The following is a 17,412-nucleotide window of genomic DNA, read 5'->3' on the forward strand; positions in this document are numbered from 1 at the left end:
TCTCAGTACAGCTGCACTGCAAGACTTAAATAACATGGTGGACCTTGTTGCATCAATGTGAGTTTTCTTCAAAGAGAAAAATATTTCTCTATATGAAAATCTTTAATATGATAAGTGTTAATTTATTAAGTGCACATCAGATTGTTTTAACAAGAGAGACCTTAAAGCAATTTCTCTCTTAATTCCTAACCTCTCCTTATAATAAAGCCCCACTCTCATCTACTTTTTTAAAAATCCCCTTTTCAACAAATTTGTTCTCTCCCTTCTTTATTTCTATGGCACCTTACATTAAACTTGTAATTGTTTCATCAGAATAAGCCTACCACTAGGAAAATAAAACCAGACAAAAATCATGCACTCAAGTAGGACTATTCTAAATTAAAGGAAACTAATCCATTTGACAACACATCTATTGTGAACACTACAGCCTATTTTGTCAATGTAGAAGATAAAAGTGTGGTAGAAAAGTTTGGTATATAGTTTCATATAGAAACCTTTGTCATGAAGAAAAGCTAGATTGACTGATTGTTGAGTCAAAGAATCTAGAAACCATGAAAAGTGAGGCATACACATTTCTGTGAAACATATAAATCCATTAAAAAGTCTCACTAGAAATCTGATGAGCAGTATTTATTTTTAAATCCTTTTGTGTCTCAGAACACACAGAGTTCATTGACCTGCGAAGAGCATTGTGTCCCTATTTCAAAACTCTGTGTTCTGATGCTCCATTTTCATGCTATAGAAAGGAAAGAGCCAACTTTTAAAAGGCCTGCTACAGAAAGGGTTAAATAAGCTAAAATACTTGGTTTCTACTTAAAGAATATAGAGTAAACAGTTGGTGTTCATCTGTCTAAATATTATTTCTCTCAGGAAACCGGGTCTACTGTCCAAGGCTGTTTGTAAATTATGACAAGGGAGCCTGTTCTGCGTTTGTAAATAGAATGAAACTCTTTGAACTAGCCACACATGGGGTTAACAAACCATAAACCTTGATGATGTGCAGAGGGAGTCTGGATTAGCAAAACATTCCCACAGTCAGCAAGCCATGCTAGTATGATCTATTAAAAGCTAAAGCAGTCCTGAGATGAGAGGTAGTATGGTCCAGTGACTAGTACTGGTAGAATGGAACTCAGGAGGTCTAGGCTCTAATTCTTGGCTCAGACACTGACCTGTTGTATGACCTCATATGAGTCACTTTGCCTCTTTATGCCTCAATTTCCCCAAAGGGATAATGATATTTACCCTTCTACAAAAAACACTTTGTAATTCACAGGTAAAAATGGTATGAACTAAGCAAATTATTATTAAAAAGAAAATCAGAAAATCAAGACTTAAACAGGATTATCTGATAGAAGCATTTTACAATCTAGAAATACAACAGAAGTCACTTCACCCACCAATGAAATGCAGCCAGCTCTGGGTCAAACACAGCTACTGTAGGCAATACACTACAAGAGCCTGTTTGTCCCTGCCTCCTGCTGAAGCTGCTGCTGGCAGTGATGGCAGCTTTTCTGCCATAAACATGAAGGAGTCCAGGGCCCAGGGGTGAGGCCCATATTGAGGGGAGGAGTTGGTCCAGTGAAAGTTTATGTTTCAAAGTGACTTGGGCTGTGTGGCATGGGCAGACTGATCTCCAGAAGTTCTCCCCAGTTCCCACTGGAAACACTAATACTGCTCGTTGCCTCTAAGGATATGATATGGAAGAGAGGTCTGTCAGAGGCCACTGGGGCTGTCCAACATGCCCCTTTAAAAGCTATCAGAAATTTGCTAATTAACTCTTGAAGCATTTGCAACAAGCTTTGCTCTTCAGCCCTGCTCTCTAGTTCTGTTTGTCAGCCCTGCTACCAACTGCTGCGCTTCCCTATTTATCTATGCCTGTCAACTCTCCATGCCCCCTCCCCATTCATTCTTCCCCATTACTCATGCCTTCCCTTCATCATCTAGTCCAGGGGTCGGCAACGTTCAGCACGCGGCTCGCTGGCCCCATTGGCCCGGGACGGCGAACCGCGGCCAGTGGGGGCCACGATCAGCCAAACCTGCCGTTATCTGCAGGTAAATAAAACTGGTCCGGCTCGCCAGGGTGCTTATCCTGGCGAGCTGCGTGCCGAACGTTGCCGACCCCTGATCTAGTCCCAAGCCCTGCCAACACACTCACAGTTGTTAAACCCTGGGTTTGAGTCTCAGTCTGATAGGCTTCCTTAGATCTGTCAAACTGGGGATGCCTTCTGATGAGTTTTTGGAAGCTTCTTAGATGTAGTCTTATTAGTATTACTGTAGTAATAGGAACCCCTATCAAGGATCATTGTGTTAGGCAGCGTACAAACATTTAACAATGAAAACAGTCCCTGATCCAGAGAACTAATCTAAATGACCCTCAAAAGAGGGTGCAGATAGGTTTGGAGGATGAGTTTAGTATGGAGAACTTTGGATGAGAGTAGTATGTAGCAAAGCTACAAGGGTCAGGTCTCTGGCAGCTTGGGCTTCAATTTCTCCCACTTTCCCAGCTCTCTCCGTGACCTCTTTTTACTAGTAGAATGCGGTAGATTCTGCTTATGAGCAATCTCTCAGTTCCTAGCAAAAAGTTGCTATTTTCCAGATATTGCCAATAAGCAGAAGGCACTGTTTTCAGGGAGATGCATAGAAATAGGAGAATAGAACAACAATACACTGCAAAGTGAAATTGTTAACTTTCAGTTCAATACAATGTGCTAAAAAAAAAAAAAACAACCTAACATGACACACAAATGGATACACTGTATAGTATACCATGGGACTTAGAGCAAATTTAGGAAGTCTCATCTTGTTGTGTGTCACAATGAGTACAGTAGCACAAAATTCTATAAAATAAAAGCTTTTTAAAAGCACCAAAGAAAAAAGTTTTTTTCTAAAAATATTTGTCCAACACCACTTTTTACAGTTTTCCACCTCCCCCATAAATCTTTTTCAATTTTGCAAGCAGCTTCATAACTGTTCTCACAGTTCTATCCCACAATTCTAGGATATCCTGTGGAAAATGTCTACACGCAAAGGCTCTTTGAGTTTGTTATCCCAATGCACTATCCTCTTGTGGGTCAAGAGTAGCCTGCGGGTGCTTTACAGCCACTACTGTTTCCAAAAGTTCTATGTCAATGAGCACACCTTCCACCTGCAAATGACTGTCAAACTCAACAATGACCTCAAATTCCTCTGCTCTTAGGTTTTCAGGAACTGAAACATCAGTCAGCACATCAGTGTCCACCAGGCCAGCATCTTTTGCTGTTGATGCAAACCCTCTCTTTCTGAAGAAGTTTCCAAAAGTCTTCTGGAGATCAGTGGCCCATGACTCCCCAGCAAGATCAAGAGTTATTGTTTAACAACATCCACTGTTCATAGGTGTGGGTCAGCATGAAGAGAGGTTTAAGAAAAGCACAATAGTGAACTTTGAAGTTTTTGGTGACACCTATGTCCATCGACTGTGTGACTGAGGTTATGTTAGGAGGCAAGAATTTAAACGATGTGTGATAGCTCTAGATCGGGGTAGCCAACCTATAGTACGCGTGCTGAAGGTGGCACGTGAGCTGATTTTCAGTGGCACTCACACTGCCCGGGTCCTGGCCACCAGTCCAGGGGGCTTTGCATTTTAATTTAATTTTAAATGAAGCTTTTTAAACATTTTAAAAGCCTTATTTACTTTACATACAACAATAGTTTAGTCATATATTATAGACTTGTAGAAACACCTTCTAAAAACATTAAAATGTATGACTGGCACGCAAAACAAATTAGGTGAATAAATGAAGACTCGGCACACCACTTCCGAAAGGTTGCCGACCGCTGCTCTAGATTAGCTGAATGAGCTGAATAATTGTCAATCAGCAGGCACACATTGCAGTCTGATAGGCACAGCTCCCTGTTCCAGATCTGTAGCCACTCTTTAAACAACAAACTGGTTATCCAGGCATTTGCTGAGCTTCTGTAGATCCTGGGCAGCTCCGAGTAGTCCTTCAGGAAATGAGGGCACTTGCTCTTTCTGATCACCATAAGAGTCTGTTTCTCTGTCTCATCCAGGTTTGCACAACACAGCAATGTGATACACTCCATGTCTTTTTTCCCTCCTGAAAATCTTCCTTTCAGCATGCCAAGGCTTCTTTTGGGATAGCCCTGGTAGAAGAAAGCGGTCTTATTAGCACTGAGGATGTCAAATGGTTGAACTCCTCTAGAATGTTGGTAAGGTGTCCATCCTCCATTTAGTAGTTGTCAGAAAGTCAGCATCCTGTTTCTTGCCTTCCTCCTTTGATGAGCGATGTGCCAGGCTTTCCACAAACTGAGACCGCCTTCTGAAGGGATGAACTCCTTCCCCTACTCTGCCTCCAGCTGACTCACTTTCTGTTTCAGCATTGGCCCAGAGAGTTGAGTACCTTGGCCAAGCTTATGCTGGAACCAGAGCCACAGAGCTTCACCAGCATCTGCCTGCTTTCCATTGAATTGATACTTGTACTCCTAAGGGCAAGTGTCAATGGAATGGAACAACACTGTTGTGTTCCAGTGCTCCCATAAAATGAATGAAATGAAATAAGTGATTTTGAGATACCAAACTTCTTGGCTACTTGCACTTGCTTAGCACCAAGCTCAAGTAGGGCATCCAGAATCCAAACTTTATTGGCAAGAGATATGTCATTTCAAAATCATGGAACACAGCAGAGGTGCTCAACTGTGCATGGCCGGAGCCAGGAAATTGATTATAATTATATGTAAGACCTCTCCCTCCAAAAAAAGTTACTAAAAAACAGCATGCCTTTTGCCAATATCCAAATTCCATTAACATCGATATTAATGGGATGGGACTGTTTGCCATTAACAGCAATTCTGATAACAGGCAACTTCCTATTCTATTGAAGTTAGGATAAGATGGGCAAGGCCAGGGAGTGGGGAGACCTGTAGCCAAAGCTATCAGAGTTGCTCCTGTAGCTTCAGAAAAAGGAAACGGATTAAGGATATCTGAGCAGTGCTGTTGCTAAATTTCCACGAAACAAGTTGCTAAGTGTATTTGTCTCTGTTTGCCTATATCCTGTTAAAAAATTTATCACAGTAACCAAATTAGCTTGTAGATATTAAATCCTTTTAATTTCTTAATTGCCTTACATTATGTATGTGACTGTGTTCAGTTAACCTTAAGATCAAAGATGTGACATGCTGCAGGAAACTAATAATATTATCTACATCAATGGTGGGTGGCTGCAGGTTGCCCACCACTGATCTACATTGTCTTCAGCTTATTTATCTCTGTTACAATGTCTGACTGGCAGCTGCCTTGTGTTAATTGGTGTAATTGGATTACCTGTGTATGCATAGCAAATAGAATGTAAACTTCAAAGTGATGGGAGAGTGTGTGCTCAACAAAAAAGAATCCTCAGTCACATGCTGTGCACAAAACACTTAACAGCGCTTCAACTTCAAAAGTGAAACATGGGGCCTGCTCCAGCATCTGTAGTCTGCTGAACTTTGAACAGGGAAAGTTTAAGTGATGGGACTAAGATCTTCCAAGTAGTTACTTGGAAAACCCTGGAAAATACATGGAAAGACTCCATCAGACTTTACATCTAAGCTGCCTTTGGATTCTGACCTGTTGGGATAATTCCAAGGAGACTTTTACAAGCCAACAGATATAACATCACTGCTATGATCCTGAGCTATGAACACTGAAAATTACTTTTATGTATATGATTCCTTAACCATTCAATAACTCTCTTCTTTTCTTTTATTAATAAATCTTTAGTTAGTTTACTAAGGATTGGCTGAGAGCATGATATTTGGATAAGATCTGAAATATAGATTGACCTGAGGGTAGGGTAGGGTAGGGTAGAGTAGAGTAGGGTAAGTGTCTGATCCTTTGGGATTGGTAGAACTTTAAGTATGGTGAACAGGGTTTTCAGTAACCTATTACTATATTAGATCTGTTTGCTAGATGGGAGCCAGAGGCTGGAATGCCTAAAGGGGGCTATGTTTGGCTTCTTGTTTACCAGTGTGGGGCTACAGAAGCTCTTTTGTTACTGGCTTGATGAATCTAATTAAAGAATAAACCACCAGTTTGGGGGATTCTCTGCCCTATTTCTTGCAGTCTGCCCTGAGTGTGGCATTCTCAGTCTGGCCCATCCAGGCACCTGGTCACAGAGGTTATTCTGAATAAGGGGATGTGATGGAGCAGAGAAACCTCACACCAGCACAAAAGGGGTTAAAGAGAGCCTATGGGCCCCACTAGCCCAGCTCCGCTAGACCTGCAGCCAATGCCAGTCCTACAGGGGGAAGAAAAGGAGAGAACCTGGCTCAGTTCACGCCTGATAGGCTAGGCTGGGAAGCTTGCTGGGGTAGAGGATTTCTGACCCCAAATGAAGTCACTCTGGAAACTGAAGAAAAAGTCTACTAGAGAAGGAGAATGAATACAAAGTAGGGGAAAACAGAAAAGAAAAAAAGAGTAGACACAGAAGCAGATGATCATGATGACAACATCAGCAAAAAAGCAAAGCTGAGGAAGGAAATAATAAACCAATATGTTATAATTGTAAGATCCCTAGCCAAAGAAATAAGATTAGGTGACATTAACCCTGTAAAAGTAGCTGACTGGATTTTTTTTTTAAAGCATAGAGGATATAATGAGAGCCAGAAGATTGTGAGATGGGGATCTTTTAGTTCAGTGTGAAGACAAAGAGCAAGCTCATAAACTGCTAAAGCCTAAGACACTAAGGAAAGTTAAAATAAGTGGGTAGCTACCAAAGTATTTGACTGAAACTAAAGGGGTAATATGTGGAGTGCTATTAAAACTGAGCAATGATGAGATAACCAAAAGCATAGGAGAAGATAAAGTGTTAGTAATCAAGCGACTAATTAGTAATAGCATCCCCAATACCATCACGGCAAACCTGGTGGCAGAACTTTGACTTTGCCCTCACCCACAACTATTTCAGATTTGGGGACAATTTATACCTTCAAGCCAGCGGGACTGCTATGGGTACCTACATGGCCCCACAGTATGCCAACATTTTTATGGCTGTCTTAGAACAACGCTTCCTCAGCTCTTGTCCCCTAGCACCCCTACTCTACTTGCGCTACATTGATGACATCTTCATCATCTGGACCCAGGGGAAGGAGGCCCTTGAGGAATTCCACAAGATTTCAACAATTTCCACCCCACCATCAACCTCAGCCTGGACCAGCCCACACAAGAGGTCCACTTCCTAGACACTACAGTGCTAATAAGCGATGGTCCCATAAACACCACCCTATACAGGAAACCTACTGACCACTATACTTACCTACATGCCTCCAGCTTTCATCCAGACTACATCACATGATCCATTGTCTACAGCCAAGCTATAAGATACAACCGCATTTGCTCCAATCCCTCAGACAGAGACAAACACCTACAGGATATCTATCAAGCGTTCTTAAAACTACAATATCCACTTGGTGAAGTGAAGAAACAGATTGACAGAGCCAGAAGGGTACCCAGAAGTCACCTACTTCAAGACAGGCCCAACAAAGAAAGTAACAGAATGCCACTAGCCGTCACCTACAGTCCCCAACTAAAACCTCTCCAGCGCAACATCAAGAATCTACAATCTATCCTGAAGGACGATCCCTCACTCTCACAGACCTTGGGAGACAGGCCAGTCCTCGCTTACAGACCGCCCCCCAACCTGAAGCAAATACTCACCAGCAACTACACACCACACAACAAAAACACCAACCCAGGAACCAAACCCTGCAACAAACCCCGGTGCCAACTCTGTCCACATATTTATTCAAGGGACACCATCATAGGACCTAACCACATCAGCCACACCATCAGGGGCTTGTTCACCTGCACATCTACCAATGTGATATATGCCATCATGCCCCAGCAATGCCCCTCTGCCATGTACACTGGCCAAACCAGACAGTCCCTACGCAAAAGAATAAATGGACACAAATCTGACATCAGGAATCATAACATTCAAAAGCCAGTAGGAGAACACTTCAATCTCTCTGGTCACTCAATAACAGACCTAAAAGTGGCAATTCTTCAACAAAAAAACTTCAATAACAGACTCCAATGTGAAACTGCAGAACTGGAATTAATTTGCAAACTGGACACCATCAGACTTGGGAGTGGTTAGGTTATTACACAACCTAAACCTAATTTCCCCAATACTAATTTCCCCCTACTGTTATTCACACTTTCTTGTCAACTGTCTGAAATGGGCCACTCATTACCACTTCAAAAGTTATTTTTCCTCCCTTGGTATCCTGCTGTTAATTGAATTGTCTCGTTAGACTGACCTTACACTTGGTAAGGCAACTCCCATCCTTTCATGTATTTATACCTGCTCCTGTATTTTCCACTCCAGGCATCTGATGAAGTGGGTTATAGCCCATGAAAGCTTATGCCCAAATGTATTGGTCTCTAAGGTGCCACGCGGACTTCTTGTTGTTTTTACTTAAGGGAGGGACTCTACTTGAGAAAATAACACTAGGGTTTCAGATATCCAGAAAAATAATCATATATCCCCCCATCACCAAGTTGTTATAAGTGCTGACAGTATGGACATGTAGCAACTGTTTGTAAAGGGAAAACGAGATAGAGTAAACGTGGGGGAGAGCATTCCTATGAAAACTGCATAGCAGTGACAAGGATCAAATATAGTAACTGTGGTGATAATCACAGTAAGGCATGTAGAGAGTGAATTAGAGCAAGATAAGCTAGAGAGCTACAAAAGCCAAAAACTGTTAACAACATATCTTATGCAGAAGTCATAAGGAGATTCTCAAAGCATCTAGTAGAGAAGGACGAGATTCAGCGCAGGCAAAGGGGAACTGCAGATAGTTTGGATTATAGGGGCCATGCCCCAAATTGAAGGGATAGAGGTAGGAAGGAGTCCAGAGCAGCAGGCTTTGACTCTGTGCTGGGAGAATTCTGCTAGTGTTGATTTCCACAGGGCCCTGGGCTGGGACCCGGTGGAGAGGGAGGGCCCTAGGGTTGCCAATTTTGGTTGGACATATTCCTGGTAGTTTCATCACATGACATAATCTTTAATTAAAGATTTATCTTTAATTCTGGGAGACTCCAGGACAATCTTGGAGTATTGGTAACCCAAACACGGCCTGGGTCCACCTACCACACCCCCTTAAGATCTGAGGGTCAGATGCCTGTGGAGGCCAGAAGATTCCTGGCCTAAAGGCAGGAATGAGGCACCTCTGCCATTCAGGCAGAGAGGCAAGGGGCTTAAAGCCAGGTGCACTAACCACTAGGTCTCTCTGCCATCCAAGCACACTATCACAGGGGAATCGTGCTATGTTTAATTTTTAAATTAAACTGATCAACTAGCACACACTAAAGTATACCTTGCCTTACCTCCACTAGTTTTAGAAAATGTTTGTTAGAATGTGCTAGCTAACACCTTTAAAAACCTCTTTCATATTCTAGTCAAGACAGACCTCAAGTGTTATTCTCCATTTTAGAGAAAATGGAAGTACGGGGGTTTAAGGTCCAGATTTTGAAAGGTATTTCAATTCCTAACAATGCAGATAGGTGCCTAGTGGGATTTTCAGAAATGCCCAAGCACCTTACTCCCACTGAAATCAATTTGCTATCCATAAAAGTGTCCAATCCCTTTTTGAATCTTGCTAAATTCTTTGCCTCAGTGACTTCCCATTGTGATGAGTTCCACAGTCTAACTACATGTGTAGTGAAAAATATGTTTCCGTTTATTGTTTTTGAATTTGCCACTTTTTATATTTAATTGAATGTGTCTCCTTGTTCTTGTATTATGAAACAGGGAGAACAGAGGCTCCCAACCAATCTGCTATATACTATTTATTATATGTACTATTATCGTGCCTCCTCTCCTTTCTAAGGTAAACTATTATAAACTTTTCTCTGTCTCCTCATGGGAGTTTTTCCAACCCCCTAATCATCTGTGTCACCATTCTCTGAACCCCCTCTAATTCTGCAATATCTCTCTTGAGATGGGGTGACCAGTACTGCATCAGTAATGTAGATAAGGCGACACCACTGACTTTTCTCTATTATTCGCTATCCTGTTCCTTATGTAATCTAACATCTTGTTTGCTTTTATTGGCTGCAGATGCACATTGAACAGAAGTCTTTATTGAGCTGTCCACAATGACGCCCAGGTCCACCTCCTGAGTTTATACAGTAAATTTAGCACTTTGTACTGTGTATGAATAGTTTATTTTTTCCCTCCAAAATACATTACTTTGCACTTATTGACATTGAACTTCACTTGCCAACATGCTGCCTAGTCATCTAGCTTGGTTAGGTCCCTCTTTTTGAAGTTCTCCACAGTCCTCTCGTCTTGATTAACCTAACTAATTTCTCATCACATCCAAATTTTGCAACCTCACTGTTCACCCTTTTCCAGATCATTAATATATTTATTAAACAACAACTAGCACAGTATAAGTACTAGTACAGAACCTCGAGGTATCCCTCAACAATATATTTTTGTATAATGAAAATTGACTATTTAATCCAACTCTTTATTTTTTGTCTCCTAGTCTATTTTTGGCCAATCACAATATTTGCCTCTTATTTTGTGATTACACCTCTCCCTCGATATAACGCGACCCGATATAACACAAATTTGGATATAATGCGGTAAAGCAATGCTCCAGGGGGACGGGGTCGTGCACTCCGACGGATCAAAGCAAGTTCGATATAACGCGGTTTCACCTATAACGTGGTAAGATTTTTTGGCTCCCGAGGACAGCGTTATATCGGGGTAGAGGTGTACTTAGTTTCTTTAGCAGCCTCTTGTGAGGGAACTTGTCAAAGTCTTCTGAAAATCTAAATAATGTCAACTGGTTAAACATTCAAAGAATGCTAGTAGATTACAAAAACCATGCTGGTTAGACCCTATCATTCCAGGTGTTTAATTTTCAATTATCATTTTAACCAATTTTCCAAATTCAGATTTAAAACTTACTGGTCTGTTATTCTCCAAATCACCCCTAGGTTCAACATGTATTACTCTCCACCCCCCTCCCACCCCCCCCCATCCCAAGCCTCTGGAACAGTAGCTCTTTTGAATGAGAGATTGCATATTTTGGTAGCCTCTCAGCCACTTCATATGAAGCTCCTTCAGAACTCCTGGATGTATAACATCTGGGCCTGGTGACGAATTGCTCTTTATATCATCAATTTGTTCCAGCAACTTTCCTTCTAACAACTTGATCTCTAATAACATCTCACTTTAATTACCAGAAAAGAGCAGGAGAGAAGGCTTAATCACATTTCTTTCCATAGCTAAAGCTAAAGTCAAACTGTATCACCTCACAAGACAACTGAACTTCTCTACCTCTACAGTGCTGCCATGAAGACATCCAGCTATTTTTTTAAGGGACTGTTTTTAGAAAATATTACCTTGTGATAAGTATGGCTGCGTCTACTGATGACATGTCTTCTCCCCAGCTTGTTGACATTTCTAAATGTATATCGTTCTTCTTGCCAAACTCCTCATGTTGCCACTTACAGAAACTCTCCAGCATTTTTTCCCCATGATGCCCGATATACATATCTGCCTGAAAATTGAATTGCTTGTTTTATTATATGAACATGTAAATGACAATATATAATGTTTTCATCTTTTAATTGCCAATGTGTACAAGTTATGAGATCACAAAGCTGAGCACAACTTTCACTCAATTATCAGAATTTCCTAGCAATGCCTCACCCCACAGTTAGTCCTAATTACTCATGTGAAACTATTATAATAGATTTCATTGTCTGCCATGCATTATTGATCTATAGTTGTCTAGATATGAATAGATTTCTGATTCCTTGTTTTTCACTTTAATGGCATTTTTTCCTATAGTACTTATAAGATATAGTGTATAAAGAAAAATGTTCTCAAATAATTTTACAAATATAAGCACATGCTTTGTTTCAGTTAATAAAGATATTCTATTTTATTTGTCACAAAATATACATGGTGCAATTGTTTTAACTTCAAGAACAGAAGCCATCTTCATTTGACTTTAATTAAATCAATGCTGGTGAAAATTATGCCCTCAGATACATACAGTGGACCTTGTCACCCATATTCTTCTCCCCATATATGCTGATCTTCCATTGGTACAAGCTGGAGTTCATTGCATCTAGGGAGAGCACTGATGCCAAGATCCAGTGTTTGGATTTGAGGGATCTTTTTTTCTGCTGAGAGGATTACTATATGTCCAAACAAGAAATGCTTCTTTAGCTACTAGCCTAAGGATAATTTAATTTATTTAAATGCATAAGTTAAAAATATCTCTTACACGGATAGGAAGATTCCATTTTTTATTTTTGTGAACTCCAACTAAAATATGCAAAGCTTTCAGATACTTTGTAAAATAACAAAAAGTCCACATATTGCTGCTCTAAAATATAAGGGAACCATAGGTCACTCCAAAGAATGACCCACACTACAACAGCTGATTCATCTCTTCAACAAGGGAACAGGATTTAAAAGATGAGTTCTGAAATGATGTCTGAAAGATATATCATGAAAGAGTGGTGCTGCACTCTTGTTTTGTTTATATATGACTGACCTATTTCTAATTTTACCACTAACTGTAAGCTTTGAAACTAAAAGGATTTTGCTTACACAGTGAAATATCCATATGCACAGCAAAAAAATAGCTGATAATGGACTGAAGTTTGTAAATACCAGCCAAATTCAACAAAGAATAAATTATGAACCTGGACTAAGAAAAAATCATTTACAATTTTTAGGTTACTTGAAAGCCATATACACCCCTCAATTTTGAAATAAACTAGGTGTGGGAATTGTCTATCACTGTGCATATGTAGCACCTATTGCTATGAGCTCCCAATTTTGATTGGGGTCTCTCGCCACTACAAATAAATATTAATAGTAAAAATAATAATGAATAGACAGAAGATAATGGAGACAAATTATCAGTGATGAGTATTCTATGCCTTAATGAGGCAGCAAGCAACATGTCCCTACCCTTCTATTCATTCTACAATGTCTTGTCACAGAATAAGACATATTCAGTACTTTCTTACTGGAGTCTCATGAAGCAGAACAAGCTTAGTCACTCGAAGAGTCACTTGAATTCCAAGGCTCTTGTGCTGGAAAAGGTTAAAAACCTTGAACAAAAAAACAAAACAAAAAAATAAACATGAGTGCTTCCATTGGACACATTGGAATACATTACAACCTTTAAAAAAATCAAATCTCAGAATTTAAGGCTCTCCTAATTTTGTAGAACTTTGACTTGATATTTGAATTTTCTACACATTAAATACAACACAATACTTAGATATTAATATTTTTGAAGTGGGGGGAGGAGGAGACAGATAAGGGGTTATCCGGTGTGTAGTCCAAGTATCCTAAAAGGGATCTATCTTTTTTGAGATGACCTTGACAGAGCTTTAAAAACTATAGACCATTTCTTCAAACACTTCCACATGTACATAATGTTATGCCATGCATCCCATAGAGATAAATACAGGACCGAGGCTAAAAGTGAGCAGCAGACGGCAAAAAGCAATAACTAACGGGGCCAAACAGAGTAGTTGTGATCAGGTTTTCACCCACTCTTCATTTCATGATCCTTTATTCTGTGATTTTTTTCCCTTACATACTGCGATTACTAATTTTCACTGCCTTGTGGATCAAATAAGTGTGTTGCATTCACATTCATTGCTGGAAGGAAACATAACTTTGTCTGAGACTGTAATATTGCTTCTCCTCCAGCCACCAAGAAGATCAAAAGATCCCTCTAAATGAGAAGAGTCACCTCTTCATAATGACTTCAGATTAGACTCTTGTCCTAAGCATTCAACCTGAATATAGTTCATATAACAATATGGGTTTCTAATCAAGCAATCATGCTGTTCAACTCCCACTTCTTTAGCTTCACTATTGAAGGTACAAGATATGTCTGCAGAATCATAGCTTCTGTGCTGCTGAATATTCATGGTACTTTCTAATAGTCTGTTGAATTTTATGGAATGCCCACTTACAGTTAATTATGCCTGTTGAACAACTGTAACAAATAATTCAATCAATCTCCGAGCATGCATTTTTCTTTCTGCCAAATGCCTTGATAAGTTTTAAGAGTTTCCTACCATATTTAAGATGGTTAAAATAAATCGCCTGGCAGCATCTGCTCCATGATACGAAACCATAGCTGGATCTGCAACCACTACAGTTTCTATATTGTACTCCTGAGGTAATTTATAGGAGTATCTTTTTTTTCTTCCTCTTCCTCCTAGTTTTTGATTCCTGGATTTTCTTTTATCTGTAACATAAAAATATTGCTACATGAATTCATCCTTTAACATAGCAGTTTTATGTAAGTGTCACTGAGGTGATATTTTTAGGATTTGCTAGAAAAAGAGTTATACTATAAAATGTCACTGCCAAGACATCTGTGAGTGGAGAGATAACTACAACTACAGGATTACAATAGAACTTTGATTTTACAAACACCAGTCTTATGAACAGCCAGTTATACAAACCATTTTTCCCAATGGGGAGAGGGGGTGGAAATCCCATAATGAAGGTGAAGTTGATGAAATACAAGTCCACATCCCTTCATATTCTGATCCCTTCAATGCACTAGAAATCACTTTGCAATGGTTTGTGGGACAAGAAAGGAGTGCAGTGCTCCATACTGCAACTTATGCATTGTACTACTTTAATTCAGACACTGAATGTTATGAATCCTTCAATACCCAGGTAGTTAGTAAAATAGGGGTTCTACTGTATATGCATTTATAATACAATGTAATAATTAATACATGGTAACATATCTTTACTGGGGCTACTTATCCAGTCATGCTTAGTTTGAGGCTATGGACTGTATTCAAGCATGTTAGCTGATAGTCCAGCATACTGCTCAAGCTGGAATTCTGTCCAGCTGCTGCATGGGTACACCAGAGCCCAGAGGACCTGCTGCACCTTCTTCCCTAGTTCTAGTGTACACATGTAAAACAAAACAGGATTTTGCCTTCAGTCTGGCTACTGGAAAAATACTAATTAGTGTAATGAGTTGACACAAAAATAGGCTCCCTGAAGTTACAAGAACGAGGAGTACTTGTGGCACCTTAGAGACTGACAAATTTATTTGAGCATAAGCTTTTGTGGGCTAAAACCCACTTCATCAGATTCATGCAGTGGAAGATACAGTAGGAAAATATATATACACAGAGAACATGAAAAAAGGGGTGTTGCCATACCAACTGTAATAAAGTTTACAAGAGTATCTCCCTGCCTCCGGAAAACACAGGAAAAATCTGCAGTCCACACACCTCTCCCCCTTCCTATGCCCCCTCCCCCCTACACACAGAAAGAAAAATCTGGATTGAAACATATTCACACCCCAAGGAACAAGAGCATGTTGTACACATGGACCAACTCATTAGTAAAGATCAGGGAACAAACTCTGTTTTGGAAGAAGTAGTTTGAAGGGTCATATACTGGAGGATTTAGCTGAAGCACTTTCCTCAGTTTTACAAAAAGGACTAGAAAAACAGGACTTCAAAGTAAAAATTGCTGTAATTATATACAAATTAAATAATGCGCAAAAGATGACTTGAGTAAATAAGTTTCTAAGCACACAATAAACTCCAAATTGAAAATGTATTAAACTCATAGATAAATAGAGACCACCAGTTCTTGTTTATTTAAATCTGCTTCTTCAACAATACAACAAAATTCCCACTACAATTTAGGCTATTATAAAAAAAATTGGATTTGAATTTATTTACACAGATAGGTAGACCAGAAGGTAGCCATGTATTTATACAGTAATTAGCAACACTAATTTTAAAGTTTAATGAAACAACAAAATAAAATGCAAGCGCTATCCATGATTCATATTGGACTATCTTGCATGTCACAAAAGTTGGGTCCCGATTTTGCTCCCATTTAAGTCAAGTAAAATAACTCTCAGAGCTTCATTGTGTGGGTTTGGACACTATGTTTGAAACACAATTTATGCTGGAGATAGCAATTATAGACACATGTTCTGAGATGGTTCAGGCATTAGGAGATTTGAGCTAAATGTTTTTCAATTAATCAGTCTCATCCCTGCGCGGTAAATTCCTGTGCTCCGTCTTATGAATTTCAGCATGCTTTCTAAAACAGAAGAGAAACTTTTCACAAAAATAATCTCTTTAGGCTTAATGACTTCAAAAAATATTACTTACGGAGTAGTGAAAGACAATACAATACTATCTGTAAAGATACATTTACGAAAAATTGTGATTTGGAGACACTTTCTCATAAGGGACAGTGTTAAGAGTGTGGGAATTTGGAGATGTGCCCTGGGGGCAGGGATTGGGAACACCACATGGCTGTGTGCAGCAGCTCACTACAGAAGCTCTCCAGTTTGTTTTATTACAGTTTTATTCCTTTCTCATTCATTGGTTTGTTGTTTAATGAACCCCAAGATCATTACATGGTGTCAGAAGTGCTGAATGAGAAGGAAACAGGACTTTTTTGAAGTGATTTTGAAGTTAACTCCTGTGTTTGCAACTGAAAGCAGAGACAAAGGGAGGCATCAGAGAAGCAGGTGATGCACCAGGCATAGAGGCTTTTGCATGTATTTGGTGAGCACAATAGTAGCTTGACTAGCTTAAGAAAGTGGGTGGAGTCCAAAATGGATGTGTTGCAACCTTGTTCCAGTCTGTAATTGTCAGGCAATGTTGTGGAAAACTGGAAAAAATTCAGGCAGAGATTTGAATTGTATTTGACAGCCATAGGGGCAGAGGATAAAAATGATAAAGTGAAATCATAAATCTTTTTGCATGTTGCTAGGAAGGAAGCTTTGGATATTTATAACAAATTTAAGTTTGAAGAAGGTAAATGCATGAAGTTAAATAAAATATTGACTACATTTGAGGAATGTTCCATGCCAAAAAGGAATGAGACCTTTGAGCAGGACTGGATTAAAGTAGGGGCTTTAGGGGCTCCAGCCCAGGGCCCCGCCTGAAGGGGGATCCCGCAAAAATAAATCACAGGCAGCGATATCCAACTCCGGGTCACTAAAAGTCCTGCGGCACAGCAGGGGCTCAGGCAGGCTGCCTGCATGCCATGGCCCCATGCCGCTCTCGGAAGCAGCAAGCTACTAGCACATCTCTACAGCATGGGGCCACGGCATGCAGGCAGCCTGCCTGAACCCTGCTGTGCCGCCAGCTGGGAGCTGCCTGTGGTAAGTGCCTCTTGGCCAGAGCCTGCACTTTGCACCCCCTCCTCAACCCCAACCCCCTGCCCCAAATCAGAATCTCCCTCCTGCACCCCAATCTCCTGCCCCAGCCCCCTCCTGCACCAAACTCCCTCCCAGAAAAAAATACTTGTATATAGGGGCCCCACAAAATCTAATAGCCCCAGGCCCACAGGAGAGTTAATCTGGCCCTGCCTT

The 17,412-nt window shown here is 40.2% G+C and overlaps 1 protein-coding gene across 1 annotated transcript in view; it reads right to left on the reverse strand.

The window, feature by feature from the left end:
• Nucleotides 1-17,412, reverse strand: part of ADAMTS19 (ADAM metallopeptidase with thrombospondin type 1 motif 19) — a 264,607-nt gene that overhangs the window by 182,060 nt on the left and 65,135 nt on the right. Inside the window, exons 4-6 of the mRNA XM_054033172.1 lie at nucleotides 14,114-14,286; nucleotides 13,046-13,129; nucleotides 11,399-11,556 (exon numbers count right to left, since the gene is read on the reverse strand). Coding sequence (XP_053889147.1) covers nucleotides 11,399-11,556; nucleotides 13,046-13,129; nucleotides 14,114-14,286 — 415 coding nt within the window. The remainder of the gene's footprint in view (nucleotides 1-11,398; nucleotides 11,557-13,045; nucleotides 13,130-14,113; nucleotides 14,287-17,412) is intronic.

This window comes from Malaclemys terrapin, chromosome 6 (assembly GCF_027887155.1).
Source record: "Malaclemys terrapin pileata isolate rMalTer1 chromosome 6, rMalTer1.hap1, whole genome shotgun sequence".
Taxonomy (NCBI): Eukaryota; Metazoa; Chordata; order Testudines; family Emydidae; genus Malaclemys; species Malaclemys terrapin.